Genomic DNA, 17432 nt, shown 5'->3' with positions numbered 1-17432 from the left:
ATCCTTCACTGAGTATCATTACATGGGGAGTTGTTGCCTAGGTGACTGTGACAAGTCCCGCCCTCCACCATGAGCAGGCAATAGGCAAGGAAGCTCTCCAACTTTCGCACTGTAAGACTGACACAATTCCCACTCCCGACATATCATCTAAGGCTTGGTCACAAGTGGCAGCAACATTGCTACATAGCATATATGGCAGGCCCAATGCAACAAGGCCATCCAAGGCATCTTTACCCCCCATCCAAGTCCATCGACACTATATAGATTGATATCATTCACACCCTCCGCAGTCAATGGGGAAGCTCCAAGGAGGTTCGAATCACATGTGCAAGCGGTGAGAGGCTTTCTTCCACACATGGCACCAGTGACTTTCTTAGGAGTTTGTGTAGCAAAGATGCAGCTCTTGGATTCTCACATACAGAGAGCAAAATGGGGGTTTTTTGACATGGGAGATGGGTGAAATCCTCTTCAAATGAAGAGAGTAAATGCATAAACGCTTAGGTTTTGTTAAATATGATGTTCGCAACTACAAAGGGACTACAGTTTGGCCAGCACTGTTATAATGTGCATAAGAAGGCTCTACCATTTGGTTCTTAGACTTCACAATTTGGTTTGCCAGATGGTTTTCTTTTTCCCCAACTAGCGTTTGCATTCTTTTTTACACCAAAATGTTCAAAGTTTGTCTGAATGAATGTGTGCGCTAAAAGACTTAATGGGCATCATACAATCAATCAACATGATTCAACCAAACAACATACTAAATGATCTCCTGTTTACATGCTTGCCAGTGCAAAGTTGTTTTATAACAGTCAAAATCAAGTACGTGAAAGATTGGGTTGATTACCCTCAAACTAAACACCTCTGTACATAGTGTACAAATATGAATGAAGCATCGATGGAGACTATCCATTATTAATACAGCCTTAACCTTGATTTTATCGATGGAGCCCATCCATTATTAATATAGCCTTAACCTTGATTTTATCTCCACCCGACAGATCGGACAAGTCGATAAATCATCCCCACAAATTTCACAAGTCTGCACACATCATTTTGAAAAGTTTTAGTATCATCTCTCAGTGTGCACATGTAATGCATGCCCCTACGATGGTGTGTGTTGTGCGTGTGCCTCAATCAGTTAAGTTGTGTGTGTGTGTGTGTGTGTGTGTGTGTTGGAGGTGTATGCAGGTATGTGAGCACATGCCGATATGATTCTGTGTACTGCATGCATGTGTGTGTGTGTGTGTGTGTGTCTCAGATTGACTCTCTCTCTCTCTCTCTCTCTCTGTGCACTGTGTAAGCAAGCAAGCATGCATGTTGGATGCATGCCTCGGTCAAAAGTGTGCTAAGAGTCTCAGTATCAAACCTGATGACCGCAATTGAAAGCCATATTCTTTGGATTCACCCAGCAAACAGGGCACATCTGTGGGACATGTTATGTAAGTAGATGCAGACTATAACACAGACTCTCTCTCTCTCTCTCTCTCTCTCTCTCTCTGTCTCTCTCTCTCTGCTTACTCAACCATCGGGACACATTCCTCCCAGCTTCTCTAGGGGTGCGCAGCTTCTCCCAATCAGGAAACAGATCATTCATGTAGCAGGAATCTATATCCCTCGTTCCAAAGTCTTGATTATTCTAATTACTATCATATGTACAAGCTTATGTGTTTTTGTGTGAACCACCTCTTGAAGGGGGTATAAATAATATCTAGATATGTGTGTGTTATGACAAACATGTTGGAATTAGGGTTGCAGGAATGCACACACAACTTCAAGAAGATGAGGAAGCTTGAGCACAACACTGTAGTGTATTATGAGTGCCAAAAATGAAAGATAACCCACCCTAAAAGATAATGGGCGTATATACAATGCACGGGGGAAAAAACCTCCTAGTGAGGGAAAAAGTGCCCCGGCGGTCCTAAGTGTGTTCACACACATCACTACTATAATATGGTAACAAATCCCCCCTGGAGTGATGCGGTGAACAAGAGCTAGCACTCATGTATAGGGAAGTGTCTAGCTATGTGGACGAATCCACAAAAGGGAGTAAGCCCAAAGCTTTGCGAAAAGCTTCGAACTTTTCACGAGGCAGAGCCTTTGTGAAAAGGTCTGCAAGGTTATCCTGTGTTGGCACATAAGCCAAACTGATCTCTCCTGCAGAGAGTCTCTCCCTGACATAATGGTAGTGCACCTCAATGTGCTTCGTACGAGCATGGAACACTGGGTTCCGCGCAACTGCCAATGCGCTCTGACTGTCAGTGAAGATGGTGGTGGCAGATGGCTGCCCAACACCCAAATCAGCCATAAGGCGTCTGAGCCACACACACTCAACCGTAGCTGTGAAAGCTGCCCTGTACTCAGCTTCACAACTAGAAGTGGCCACAGTAGGCTGCTTCTTGCTCAACCATGATATGCATGAGCTTCCAAGCATGAAGCAAAAACCACTCGTGGACACGCGTGTGTCATAACAACCAGCCCAGTCAGAATCTGAAAAAACATGTAAATCTGGCGGCAATGATCCCCCCTTGGGATAAAACAACCCAAGATGCCGAGTACCACTCAAATAGCGAAAGATACGCTTCACTGCCTGCCAATGCTTAATGCCTGGGCTATGCATAAATCTGCTCACCTGTGAGACTGCAAACTGAATGTCTGGCCTCGTAATGCATACATAAATGAGGCAACCAACACCTGTCTGATAGAGTGTGATATCAAAGTGATCTCCAGCATCATGAAGACTCAACTTCAAACCTGTCTCCATTGGAGTAGCAATAGGCTTGCAGTCTTCAAGGCCAAATCTCCGCAACAATGTTTCAATATACTTTGTCTGACACAAAGCAATACCTCCATCACACTGCTTAAATTGTATCCCCAAATAATGATGCAAATGCCCCAAATCTGACATCTCAAAAGAGGCATTCAAATCAGCCTTAAAATCAGCAATATGACTCTCATTTGGTCCTGTGAGCAGCATGTCATCGACATAGAGAGCAATGATTAGATGTACACCATCCACACGTTTAACATACAAAGTGCTTTCTGTTGGACTATTCTGAAACCCATGTGCAGTCAAATATGCATGTATTTTTTCATACCAAGCTCGTGGAGCTTGCTTTAAACCATATAAAGCCTTTTTTAACCTGCACACTTTGTTTTCCTGCCCTCTTTGAACAAAACCACGAGGCTGCGATACATACACCTCCTCATGCAAATCTCCATTTAAGAACGCAGTCTTTATGTCCAGCTGATGTACATTCCAACCATTATGAGCTGCTAATGCACAGATGCTACGAACAGTGGTCATACGACATGTGGGAGCAAAAGTCTCATCAAAATCAATGCCCTTCTCTTGAGCATAACCTTTTGCAACAAGCCTAGCCTTATGGCGATCCACTGTGCCATCAGGCTTACGCTTCAATTTGTATACCCACTTAGTGCCAATGGCCTTCTTGCCAGGGGGCAAGTCACATAAAGACCATGTACCATTCTTCATAATAGCATCGTATTCTGCTTGCATAGCAGCCATCCAATTTTCTGAACTTTGTGCCTCATCAAATGAAACAGGCTCACTTTCATCGCACATACTAGAAACAGCCAATGCATAACAATCTGACGCATAAGAGGCACCATGAGAGCCAGAACGAGTGCGACTAGACAAAGGGGCATCCAACTTGCTGTCACGCAAAGTCTGCACCAGCCATCTAGGCATATTCCTAGAGCCCTCAATCTCTTGTCTCTCATCCTCAAGTGCATCATGCACATCTGCATCAGATATAGGCTGATCTGTGCCATCATTTAAAACCTGCATAGGCTGAAAAACTGCCTCATGAGGTATTGCACTTGACTGTGCACCACTGAAAAGAGGCAACAATGTATCATAGACATCACGTGAGCTGATATCTGTCTCCTTAGTACATGAAACCAAGGGCTGAACTGCATCTTCCACAAATACAACATCACGGCTAACCAAAATGCGCTTTGTCTGTGGATGATACAAACGATAGCCTTTGCTCTCAGCACTATATCCAACAAAAATACATTTGACAGCTTTGTCATCCAATTTTCTGCGATGTTGCACAGGCACTAATGCATATGCCAGGCAACCAAAAACACGTAAATGGCCAACAGATGGCTTGCGGCTATGCCAAGCCTCATATGGAGTGACAACCTGTAATGCTTTGGTGGGACACCTGTTTAGTACATAAGTGGCACACATGACAGCCTCAAGCCAAAAACCATGTGGTAGACTTTGACTCTTAACCATACATCTTGCCATTTCCATGAGAGACCTGTTTTTTCTCTCAGCCACACCATTTTGCTGTGGTGTATACGGCACTGTACATTGGTGTTTTATCCCACGCTCAGCCAGAAATGCATTAAATTCTGAAGACATATACTCCCCCCCTCGATCTGAATGGAGGGTGCCCATCTTACTTTCTGACACATTTTCAGCCATAACCAAAAACTGTTTGAAGCACAAAAACACTTCGGATTTTGCCTTCAAAGGATATACCCATGCATGCCTGGTAAAATCATCAATGAAAGTCACGAAGTAAAGGTAGTTTCCAAATGATGGAGTTTGCATGGGACCACAAACATCACTGTGAACAAGCTGCAATCTGCGTTCAGCTCTCACTGATCCATCTTTGGGAAAGGAAGCACGCTGCATTTTACCCAATATGCAGCCCTCACAAACATGCTTGACAGGTGCCTCAAGCTTAGGCAAAGAAGACACCATTTCAGATTTCTGCAGGCGCAGCAAACTTGCAAAATTCAGATGACCAAAACGTGCATGCCACAGTTTTGCATCTGAAATAGCCTGCGTATCCATAATAGCACATGCTGAATCCTCTACACATTTGCCATCCATATTGAGCTTATACAGCCCTCGACATAGTGAACCAGATGCTACAATGATGTCACCACAAGAGAGATCATGAACAGTACATCTGTCATCCACAAATTTTACAACCAAACCTGTTTTGGCAAATGCGGAGACTGACAGCAGATTCTTTTTGATCCCTGGCACATACAATGCATCAAAAAGTGTAAAGGTGTTGCCATTTGCAACATTCAGCACAATCTGTCCAACTCCTTCAACGGGATAAGAGGAGTATTCCCTGTGGGAGCAGACTCAAGGAAAGTGAATAAACTGCGCTGCGAGGTGATATGCTTAGTGGCACCACTGTCAAAGTACCATACATCTGAATCTACTGCAGACATACATGTGTCATGCAAAGATGGGTCATAACTACACTGCGCATTGAATGCCCATTCTGTATCTAGCACAACATTAGCAGATTCATTGTTAGAAGGAGAGGCATCTGCAACAGCCATACCAGCCTCTTTCTTCTTAGCCTCTTTCGCAGCCAGCTTAGGACACGCTTTGATGACATGATCATTTCCCTTACAGTACTTGCAAAATGTCTTCTGTTTGTCACCCTTCTTCTCATCTTTGTCTTCCTTCTTTGGTTGCGCAGCATTTGCAGATTTCTGCTTACTAGAAGAAAAGCTAGCTTTACCTTTCCCGCTTCTCTGACTAGCAACGAAAGCTTGATCTGCGACACGCATAATATTCCTGTTTTGCCTTGACTGGTCTTCTTGCAGCAAAACAGAAACTAACTCCTCAAATGATAAGGCATTGGGATTGCCTTTCATCATCAAGCGAAGAGTGGAAGCAAAACCCTGATAAGAATCTGGTAGACCATTCAAAACAGTCTGCACAAGTGAACTGTCTGACAGGATTTCATCTGCAGAAATGAGCTGCTCTTTGAAATCCTTGATCTTTGTCAAAAAGCTATCCATAGAATCACCTTCGTTCATATGCTCACTCTCCAACTGTTTTCGGAGATAAGCAACACGAGCCTCATTTCTTGCCTGATACAATGTGGCAAGTACATCCCAAGCATCCTTAGAAGTCCTGCAGGAGCGAATATGTGGGATAATGGTACGTTTGACAGACAGCGCAATCAAGGCATGAGCCTGCGCATCTCTACCATCCCAACGAATCTGCTCTGCTGAAAGTGGTGGTTCTCGAACAGCTGCTACAGCACTTGTGCCTGCACCATCATCAACAGTACCTGTTTCTGATGTGTTTGCAGCATTCCCAGCCACAATAGGACGTGCATCAATACCCTGCACAATGTTCCATAACCCCTTTGCTACCAATACATGTCGCATCATATATGCCCACAATGGATAGTTGGTGCCATCCAACTTATCCTCAGCAGCCAACATGCGGAATACATCATTGTTGTCAGCCATGGCCAATGACTGTACTACTAGATGTAAATGCTGTCTGTAAGAGGTAAACCTGTATAAAATCGACCTGTGCTATGTAGCACAGCCCAAAACAGACGAATGGGCACCTGTCCTGCAGATTTTAATCTTGACAGAAAATCTGCACAGTAGGACGATTTTGCCTGCGCAGTACTTGGAATGCAAAAACGGAGGGCGAAATGACTTCAGATCAAAATTCTGAAACGAACAAGCCCTACAGGCTCTCCCACGGCATATACTAACCTGCAGACGCTCGTGAAACCTCGTTGCAATCGGAGGAGATGAAGCGACAGGTGCCGGTGATGCTGCCCGGGAGGAGGAAGCCTGCTCTGATACCAATTGTTGGAATTAGGGTTGCAGGAATGCACACACAACTTCAAGAAGATGAGGAAGCTTGAGCACAACACTGTAGTGTATTATGAGTGCCAAAAATGAAAGATAACCCACCCTAAAAGATAATGGGCGTATATACAATGCACGGGGGAAAAAACCTCCTAGTGAGGGAAAAAGTGCCCCGGCGGTCCTAAGTGTGTTCACACACATCACTACTATAATATGGTAACAAAGCAATGATGTCGGAAGAGAACCTTTGTCCATAAAGGTACATGTACTTCCTTGAATTGAGATATCCACATGGTAGATAGGAGGGCTACCATGGGCATGCAAGACCTCATGGCCATGGAGTTGCAAGGTGAGTCCAAAGGACTCTACCGTTGGGTGGTGAGTCACTAGCTACAATCTATTGCAATTATGCGATGCGTACGACGTCGGGTCTATATAATGTGAGTTATTAGCCACAATCTATCGTGGTCATGCAATGCGTACAATGTCGGGTCTATGAAACCTCGTTAGGGTTTGGGTTCTAGGTCAAATAATCCTTGGGCGTGGTCAAGAGAGACCTTATGTTAAGAGAGCATGGATCTGACAAGTGCTAGAACCCGAGACATGGAGGATGTACAAGATCATGTAATTCCACCGGTTGGTGTGGAAAGTTTGGTTGAACACAATGCTAATCAATACATTTAAATACACTAAGATTTAATGGACAACCAGCACAATACAAAATGTAATTTGTTGAATTGACAAGAGACGCACAATGAGCCAGAATGGCCTGCCCTTTACCCTCCTACGAGGGCCAAATCTTGCAGGACCTTAGCATGGATGTATAAAGGTCACAAAAAGGGAGAAAAGCACCTACTACGGTGCAAACTGTTTACGTCTCTGTTGTAATCACGAGACAAGGTATCCATCGGCTTGTTGTAGTCATGAGACAAGGTACCCATGGCTTGTCTGAGCAGAGAACAGCCAGGTGATGGGAGGTCTTGTGTGCAACAAAGGGACATCCGTGGCGCCCATTAAGAGGCGAAAGAGGGGGCAAATCGGGTGGCCTATAGGTGACAAGCAAAAGGTGGCCAAGAGCAATCATGATAAAGCAGGCGGGGTGTCATGATAAAGTTGCCATGAGAGGGGCTAGGGTTAGGACCTGGGGCCAACCCCCTTGAAGGGCGGCCAGAAGGCCTAAGCATAGACCAGCCATGAGTGGCTTGAATAACCAAGGCAAGGGCAGCCATGGGGGGCCTACCCAAAGTGGCCAGCCTAGCCCAGCCAGGACCGACCAGCAAAGCATAGCCAAAGGGGTACTCAAGCCCATAAGACAAGAACACCTGCCAATGCCCATGGGCGGCCAAAATCTAGCATACAGGGCACCTAGGCACTCCATGCAGGGGCTTGGGCGGGGCGCACAGGGAGCCCGTTGGGACTAGAGTCGGGCAGGTGATCTGGACAGCAAGCAGAGAATTAGAAACAGAATAAACCCATCTTTCATCTTATACACCATAAATCATGTCCAGCCTTCACAGTATGGCACATGTATAGGCCAGTATCCATATGGGCACTGCCCATAAATTCATGACGCTCTCAAAAGAGTCACCATTCTCAGTAAGTCTCATCATGTCATGTCCTTAGACTCCATATGGGCATATGCCCAAGACAAAGTCTCAAGGACACTGTCCCTAAAAACTCAATCCAAGATAAATATGTACAAACATATGTTATCAATTAAGAGATTTGTGACAAGTAACTGACTACTTGATCCATTTCTGGGAAGTTGTTGCTCATGCTCCTCGGGAGACCATCCCCGGGGTTCAAAGCAAGTTGAATGTTTTGTGGATGGTTTGAAATCACCCTTCCACGTGCATGTCGTTCACGTCAGCATCATGATCTCTCGCAGGCAGTTCATCTTGCAGAGTTCCAAGTCACCCAGCAGAAAATCCAGTAATGGAAGGACAAGGAGATTCCTAAATTCGGAGCTCTTAAGTCCATGGAGGATAACAATTCTAGTGGGGAAGTCTCATGGACACAACTCTCTCGGGAGGAGTTCTGAGCCATGTGACTCGATCGGTCAATGTTTCAAGTGAGACTCCAACGAACACATCGCAAAGGATTGTCCAAGAGCAATCTGAGGAGGAGGCTTCTTCAGAACCAGAGGACGGTGGTGGAGGAAGCGTGTGTGCAAGTGCCTCGGCTCTTTTCATTTCTCAAGTTCATTGCACACCAAGAGGAGGTTTCCAGCCCAATATCTCAAGGAATCTTCACAATTGCCGATTGCATGGGATGGAGAATCTTTGACTTCAGTGGTGGTTGCTTCAGTTTCTGGCCTAGTCTCCTCAGCTCCCAATTGCATTGACACCTGATCAACTAGATCCTTACATGGTGTACTTTCTGGAGTATGTTCCCCATGGAGATGATGGTCTGAGCGTACCGGAGCCCAAAGGTACTGGGGGAAATGCAACAGTTCTGAGGAGCCGTGTGTTTCCATTTGAGTTATTCCTCAGCAGGCCTATGTGGAGCTTTGGGAAGATGGTGGTCCACATACAGAGATACATAGACTGTTCTCAGCAGGGACCGTTCTGCTAGATCTTGTACAAGAGTATGCTCTACAAGAGTCCGCACTCCGACACCAAGTGTTGGTTCAAGATGGTGCAATGCTCGATTCACAACTGCATGGTCACAGGAGTAGTTCGCAATTTTCTTTGCACGCTTTTGTGCGGACAAGGTAAGGACGGAATGTTAGCGTCAGAAGTAGAGGCAAAGCAGTTGCACAATACTCAAGTCAGCTAGCATCTTGGATGAGACAGGATTGGGTTTTTCCTTTATTGGGAGGACGCTTTGTATGGACAGCCGAGGAGAGTTGTAGTTCAAGTGATCCAGGCAGCAGCATATAGGTGCCAGACAAGCAGCCAAAAAGCACCACGGAGTGACACATGGTAGTTGGGCTAGCCACGTGGCAGTTGGCCTTGACGAGCAATCTGGGCATTTTCAATAGGTCGACAACCTACAGGGCTGGCCAACTGGGTCTTCTGGACATTATATAAGCATGACTTGGATATTCAGTTTCCCTTGGGGGTGATCGAGGGTGATCCACGGTAATGATTGGGCTGAGATCAGAGATCTACATTTTTATTATTATTTTGTACTCCAAGTGTATTGTCATATTTCATTTTCTTGTACATAAATATAAAATACTTTAGGTAGTTGTGTGTTGTGCATCTGTATCTCTCTATTCTGCCATTTTCGATTCTCTATTAGACACAAGTCTACTACTACTCTCTCTCTCTCTCTCTCTCTCTCTCTCTCTCTCTCTCTCTCTCTCTCGCCCACCCACCTGCATATCTCCATTATTTTGAGAGGCTGCAGGTTCATAACCTCCGGATGTTGATCTCTGGTCATAATAACTGGGCTGATTGAAGCTGCTCGAGTGTGGATACCTCGCATTTGCACTATTACGACGCACCACTTCAGTGGGAGTTGGTAAAGGATGCACCATGGCCACTCTCTCCGTTCGACGACTAACAAATAAACCAAACAAGGGTCATCAAAGTTGCAAGGAAAGCTCTTAATTTAAAAAAATCATTATTAAGTATACTTGACTAATTACAGTTACACGCCTCAGCTTACTTCAAGAGATTTAATGTGAGAGCAGCTTTGAACTGGCTTGGTATCTCCATCAAAGCCGCCAGAGCAAAGGCGGCCTCCTTTTGATCGGGAGATATGTTTTTTGACATAATTTCTGTAAAATTAACAAACTGCAATATACCATAATGCCAGATGAGCGCTCATCACCATCATTATTGAAATATTCTCGCGTGCTGACCTCTAAAGGTCGAAAATGCTGACCTGGAAGTTGTCAAACTCGCGTTCTGGAATGTTGTCATCAAACTGCTTCATCATGTCCCACGGGCCATCACCAACTCCCACTAGTACAATTGAAAGTGGATACTCACTGCATTTTGCATTTACAGCTATATGTCAGGCACCAAAAGCATCCGACCACCATGCTAGATGAAGTATGAAATGGCCATGAGGAGCCTTTTCGGGGAAGCAAAGTTCCAAGACCTGCCGGAAGCTGCGAGGTACATTGAGTTGGAACCTCCCACCCGAGGAGGCTTCACATAGCCATTCCCACCATCACGGTCACTGAGAGTGGAGTTTAGCATTTTTAACATTCTAGTGTTGCTGATGTATCAGGTGTATAATTTTTAACATTCCACTGTTACTGATGTGTCAACTGTATATTAAAAACTGAATTTGTTTTTAGTTCAAAAATTGCTTGCGTCTCGATTGTATATTCAACATTGGTTTCAAGATTCCAGACCCGCAAGTGCAGAGCACCCGATGGCTGAACAATGGTTCCATTGCAGGGACATGTTTGCAAGGAGACGTCTTCATCAAAGATGGAATCATCTTCAACAAGCTTCATGGAAAAGAACATTTGTGGCCAAGATTTGTGTGTAAGTGGTGTTTTGTTGCATTTTATTATGACATGCTTTTGAAGGGGTGCAAGGAAGCAAGAAGAAAGATGATTTTTGACCAGTAACCATGACAGACCCTGATGCGGAACATGTACCTTGCAGTAACTATTGCGTCGATTGTACTTTGCTCTTGTGGGCTCAACCGGCCCGATTCTGTGTCAATACTTCTTGTCACCTGTCGAAGAAACAAGAGAAGGGTTTTAATAGGCCTGCCTTCAAATTCAAAAGATGTTACTTTAAAATTAAGAAACATAAATGAATACTAATAACTAAATAATTTTTATGATAAAATTATTTATGCCAAATCATTTAAAATATGTTTCTTTATTGCTCTAATTAATAGGTAATATAGACTACAGTTAACACAATTTTCTTATATTAAATTTGATTAATTGTATTAATAAAGAAAGAAATCATTTACATACACATTATGCTAATGAGTAATAGTATTAAATGTTAAATACCCAAAAATAAAAATAAAAATTTTGACTAAATGTTTAAAGTAAATTTTTCTTCTTCTTCTCTCCTTTTTGCTTCTGTGATGATAGTTCATATACCAGAGGCATACCTGCCCGTCTGCTATTATAAGTAACACATGATATTGGCAATCACTCTGCACAACAATGTCAATCGCTGCTTCTATAATCGGAGCAAAGGATGTCGGCCCTACAATTGTTGGGAAGTAACATTCAGATATAAAACAAACATACTTCTTCTAAAATCCCAAACTTACTCACAAACTCACTAATTAAGCATGACTAATGATACTCACCAGCCAATCTTAGATGAGGCACAATTGCCTTGTACCTTGAGAGAGCCTCTTCAAAGCCATTACAAGGTTGGTGATCCGGGAAAAAGCTAAACACGTTTCGATCATGTGTGGTTACTGTAAAAATCAGAACAAAGGCAAGGGTTAACTGTTTGCAGAACGCAAAAATTTGTCTGCTTATCAATCCAAAGGAGTCCTTACCATCCCCAAATCCAAAGCACGGTATCAGGTTGTCCTCATCAAAAGGTGAAAGGGTCCTGCCGACAATTGAGATGGCCTGCTCGTAAGGATTTGGAGTGTTTGTGCTTACCGCGTGTAGGCTTTTTCCATTGAAAGACTTCTTTCCTGCACAACCATCATTGAGATCCTGAATAACTTTTGAACCAGCCGCAGGTATGATACAGGGGCAGCAAATGCCCGTCCATGGCATTGTGTGGAAAAAAAATCGTGACCCACTGGCAATAAACAGGAACAAACCTGTCCACTCATTACTTTTGGTGAAATCAATTCCTACAATCAAATTTGATGATTCAAGGCCAGCTTTTCTCAAGGCAGTTGTCACCTGCTCACAAAACATAGATTAATGGACCATGCATCAAATATGGATTCATAGGTCCAAACCCAGCACGCTAGAGATGGGATAAATAGATGGACCACAGCCATTAAAAGACGAGCATATAAAGGTGATCCAATCCCTTAATGAAGAAAGGGTTAGCACACTGGCACCTGATCTAGTGTGTTGTAATTGTCACTAATACAAGAGAATTCTCTTGTCAACACCGGTCTCCCAGACGGTCTCCTGGACTCAGGACGCCTTATATCACTAGCGTAAGGTGGATCAAACAGTCGTGAGAGTCTGCCCCCCATAATATTTTGTCTCCAGTGAGTGATTTGTATATACTCCCAAAGAACCTCCTGTTATAAGAGAAGGTGTATAGTATCTGCACCCTGTAATGCACAATTGTAATATCAAGGGTTCACTGCCATGCATGTTTGTAGGGGAATTAATGCCCTGCTCTATTCCCATTCATTTGGCTATTGATAAACAATGTCAAAACAACTAATAATGATATTTTTCAAATATGTTGTTGAGCTAAAGTCAATCGATCTCTATGTTTCCAACTTCCTAGCAAAGATGCATAGTCCTGACTCCTTGGTCTTACTTGGGAGAATCCCTAGGATTGTGTGTAGCACACAACAATGCCACCAAAACTTGTGATTCAACAGGACAACAGACGGAAAGGGGAGACCAAACCCTAGGAAAAAGGAAAATCTGGAAGGTCTGAACCCACTAAAAGTTGCAAGTCCAACAAGCAAAGCCTGGCCAGAGGTTGCCTCTTCCACAAATCAAAACCAGTCAGATTCCCTGTCTCATCATGCAATAGATTGTTAACCTCATGTAATAGATTGTTAACCATGTAGAGGTTGTGTAGTGGATGTAGATCATGGATCTTTCTTGAATGGTTAGGTCAGGCGTTGAAAATTTTACTTGAAACTTTGCTTAGATGAAAAGTAGATCCCATGTTGAAGATATCAACAATCAAAAGAAGAAGTTGGACCTAGTCTCATATTCTTTAATGATTTAAAAGTGGATCTCTCTAGAGCCCTCACCCCACACACCAAAAAAAAACCAAGAAAAAAAACGGCACACTTTATGTATGTAGAAAAAGAGTATCTGGTTCCAACAGCTCAAATCAATTTTTCTGAAAAAAAAAAAAACAAAACAAAACAAAAAACTCAAGCAATAGTACACATACAAAAATCTCAATCGCCCAACAGTAACGATACAAAAACCTCAATCGCCCAATAATTTGTTTGCAAAAATCTCAAGCGCCCAATAATTTGTTTGCAAAAATCTCAATCGCCCAAAAACCTATGCATATAATTCTCCTCCAAAGAAGCGCCCAAAAGAAAAAAAAAAATCAAGGATGGGTGTATTTATTCAAGAAGGGAGGAGGGGGAGGCGGAGGCGGAGGCGGAGGGGACGTCAATCTCAATCAGAAAAGGAGAAAGAAGAAAAAACCCACCTCGAATTCAAGAAGCGCTTGTTGCTGATTAGTTTCGGACGTCGCCTTCACGAAGCGGGGGCGTGTGCGCCACTCTACCATGGAGTCACATCATCATCATCATCATCATTTATGCATGACTTCGCCGCCTGTGCTGCCAGTGCAATTTCCTCCCTGCTTCGCGGGGTCTAGTCAAGCCCATTTTCCAAATTGACTTTCACACCTTTCCGACCAACACTGACTAGTCTTGTAAAATTGTGAGGCCGCCCGCCCGGGGCCGTCTCGTATGATGGAACGTAGAAATGGTCTATGGGAGGTCGGGGCACTTGTGGGGCATCTCTGGTAGTTATGCTCATTATTACATTTGTGGTATAGCTAGAGTGAGCCTTCCACAGCTAGAATGCAAACTTCAAAAGGAAGCTTTAAGTTCACACTCAGATATGTTGATGGGCAGAGAAACAGAAAGATGGGTCGATGAAATACTTTGGTGGGGGCGAGGAAAAAGAAAGATGGGTGGGTGAAACTCCCCTTTTAATCAAAAAGAAAAGATGGGTGTGTTAAGTCAGTAAGACCACTTTTCCACTTGCAATTAGAATCTCTTATTTGCACACATTCACTACACACACATATTAATTAATTAATCAAACCTTGACGGGCCTGATTAATTTTAATTAATCAGCACATTAGCTAAACGCTAACCTTAACATACGCAAACAACCACCGTGGCGAGATGACACGATTTCAACTGTCCTCTCTCTCTCTCTCTCTCTCATGCAGATTCGTCATCTCTCACATACTCAATCGCACACCATATTTTTATTAAGAAAACTCTCGTTCATGTCTGGCGGATTCGGCATCTCTCACATACTCAATCGCACACCACATTTTTAAAAAAACTCTCGTTCATGTCTCGCATACTCACGCAACATCCAGCTTTCCATCTCTCGCATTCTCATCTCTACTCACAATGTTTGTGAATTGTCTCTCTCTCTCTCTACTAGCGAGGCAAAAAGCCTCATCAAATCGAGCGACATTATCCTTTTTATAGACCTCTGAGACAGTGAGAACAATCTGGAACCCTCACGATGTCACTTACACGCCTAAGGTTTGAAACCCTTACGTTAAGTCTAAGGTCCCTTTTACCTCAACTAATTAATTAATGCGATTTAAAATTTGGGACCCATAGTCACACAAATGATCTGGCTAATCTTTCAAGACAAAATTCGAACAATGGCACTTTCGTTGACACATTTAGAAAGCTCATGGCCAAGTTTCATTCAATGGTTTTGGACAAGTTAGCTCATGGCCAAGTTGCATTATTTTATGGTTTTGGACAAGTTAACATCCTTTAAAGCTGTGGTCGTATCTAGACCTTCGTGGTGGTTAAGGCTTCCTTCCTCCCAACACGTGCATGATATAAGAAAAACACCTTGATTTTAGTTTTTTTCCGTGAGATTCTTAGATTTTTCATGTTGGAAATTCCCCAGTTTTTCAAATGCAAGTCAAGTGTGCACTAAGTGGGGACCCTTGTTGCCATATATTGATTGTGATGAGATTCTATGACTATTCATTAAGCTAATACTTCATGCAAACATATCTTTATCTAAAAATGTGACTCATCTTTTAAAACATACGAGAAAGACTTCATTTCTTGTGGCCCCACGTGTTCCGTAGTTGACATTGAGAATTGAATATCATTAGGTGTGTGGTGAGAAGCTTAAGAGGGAGTGGGGAGAACCAAATCCAATTTGGCATCTTGATCAAGAAGAGGATGTGTTGAAGTTCCATATGAGCCTATGGTGTTTTTAATGGAATCTATCACTTTCAAAGGTTTAAACATTCAAGCACTACATAAGAAAACATTGCTTACCTTAACTTGATTATTCGTTTTGATATTCCAAAGCTTTTCTACACTGCATGTGAAAGCCTTGTGATCAAGGAGTTTTTTTTTCCAAAATTTTGCATTGTGAAACACAAATTAGAACCTCATTGATAAATATAAACAAATAGTGCATTGCCCATGCTATAATAGTAGATAAAGCATGCAAAACATTTATGAGCATTGCATATAAGGTACAATCTTTTGTGGGGGAAAAACACTTTTGGAGAACTCTAAAATACTAAAAGCATTGCATACAACATGGCAATATTACCATTATGTCATACATTGGAATTTAATTGTAGCATGCAACGTTTTTAAAAATTTATCATCATGGTTGAATTATTGAAGAGTATTTACCAAAGAAAAAGGTGCGACCTTTAAATGGGACACCAAAATGGGTTAGGGTTTTGATTAATATGTTTAAGAAGCACTTAAATATGGTCAAATTCTAGACCTAGTCAAGTTTCATAAAGAAGTACACTTTAGAAGCACTACCCTATTACTTCAACATTTTTTAAGAAGCCAACTAAGTCTCAAGAAAAGAAAATATATAAAATTTAATTTAGTATGGAGATAACCATTGTGGTGTTCTAGATACTCACTGTGTTTAAAGATATGAAAAACACAAAGATCTTTCCTAAATATGCTCTGCTATACGACTCTTAATACATTTTTAAGAGTTCAAAGAAAAAGCAAACAAAACTATAAAAGAGTTGCATGCTCAGTGGAGTTCCATAAAAGAAAAGGCAAACTTTTAAGAGTTCAAAGCAAAAGTAAACAAAACTATAAAAGAGTTGCATGCATAGTGGAGTTCCATAAAAGAAAAGGCAGGAAACATAGCACGCAAAATGCACTCTCCCGAAAAAAAAGTCAAACTTTTAAAACTCCTTATGATTATGTGAAAGAAATATACATTATGACATTGACAGTATAATGGATAGAGCTTATAGTTTTTAAGGTATGTCATGACTAGTTCTCTTTACTTGGGGATTCTTCTATAATTCAAAAAGAGAACTCATGTGTGTCCTTTGCTATTGACTTGTATTATTACAATTAAAAAAGGCATGAATGACTTTAGGTTCACAAGTTTTTTCTTAGTGTAAAGAAAATAAGAATGTGGAAAGAAAAGGGTATGAACTTTAATTTTTTCTATTTTCATGAAAAAATTCAAAGATATAATACTTTATTGCAAATCTAAAGAAGAAGGCACTAACTAAAGTTGAAACATCTTACATGTGTGCTCTATCACTAGAAAGCATTGAGTTTCCACACCTAGATTCATTTTTTGGTAAGGTTTGCTTACCATGTATGGCTTTAGAGGTTGACCCAAGGATGTAATCTCTCTCTCTCTCTCTCTCTCTCTCTCTCTCTCTCTCTCTCTCTCTCACACACACACACACACACACACACACACACACACACACACACATTGTGAAACTAGTCTATATATAAGTGTCTAGGGTTAGTCATATCATAGGTCTGCTAATGCTAGCCACCCTATGATTGGTCCAAATGGAACAAACCGACTAGATAACCCAACTTGAAACCATATTAGAGTATAACAAAAAACTCTAGTCTTTGTGCAGGCTTACAGACCCATCTGAGCTCGTCTTTGGGTGCCAATAGGGCCCTACAACCCAAGGATAAGGTGTCCCTTTTCTACCCAAGAGTGTGGCTATTGGCCC

The 17432-nt window shown here is 42.4% G+C and overlaps 1 protein-coding gene across 3 annotated transcripts; it reads right to left on the bottom strand.

Annotated features, from left to right (window-relative positions):
- Positions 1-740: 740 nt before the first annotated feature.
- On the bottom strand, positions 741-13174 carry LOC147634860 (E3 ubiquitin-protein ligase RGLG3-like). 3 transcript variants are annotated; one of them, XM_086804056.1, is made up of 12 exons: positions 13023-13160; positions 12586-12807; positions 12337-12421; positions 12061-12204; positions 11863-11976; positions 11659-11756; positions 11186-11265; positions 10456-10561; positions 10237-10364; positions 9944-10127; positions 1367-1423; positions 741-1039 (listed from the first exon to the last, which is right to left on the bottom strand). In XM_086804056.1, exons 2-12 carry the CDS (start codon positions 12724-12726, stop codon positions 959-961), a joined length of 1218 nt encoding a protein of 405 aa, XP_086660182.1. In that variant the 5' UTR covers positions 12727-12807; positions 13023-13160; the 3' UTR covers positions 741-958. The 3 variants fall into 3 exon arrangements, with proteins under 3 accessions (XP_086660182.1, XP_086660181.1, XP_086660180.1); XM_086804055.1 differs by having other exon boundaries at positions 12586-13174; XM_086804054.1 differs by having other exon boundaries at positions 11863-12204; positions 12586-13092.
- Between the last annotated feature and the right edge of the window lie 4258 nt (positions 13175-17432).

This window comes from Cibotium barometz, chromosome 10 (assembly GCF_041138505.1).
Source record: "Cibotium barometz isolate CiBa-2024 chromosome 10, ASM4113850v1, whole genome shotgun sequence".
NCBI classification, from domain to species: Eukaryota; Viridiplantae; Streptophyta; class Polypodiopsida; order Cyatheales; family Cibotiaceae; genus Cibotium; species Cibotium barometz.
Note: the sequence above shows the minus strand (reverse complement) of the source record. Positions and strands in the feature narration are given on the sequence as shown.

Coding starts and splice junctions, on each gene's coding strand:
- LOC147634860 (XM_086804054.1), bottom strand. CDS start 12,726: ATGGGGGGCAGACTCTCACGACTGTTTGATCCACCTTACGCTAGTGAT. Junction 10,562..11,185: donor GACGCAATAGTTACTGCAAG/GTACATGTTCCG, acceptor TGCAAAATGCAG/TGAGTATCCACTTTCAATTG. Junction 1,424..9,943: donor AAAATAATGGAGATATGCAG/GTGGGTGGGCGA, acceptor CATGTCCCACAG/ATGTGCCCTGTTTGCTGGGT.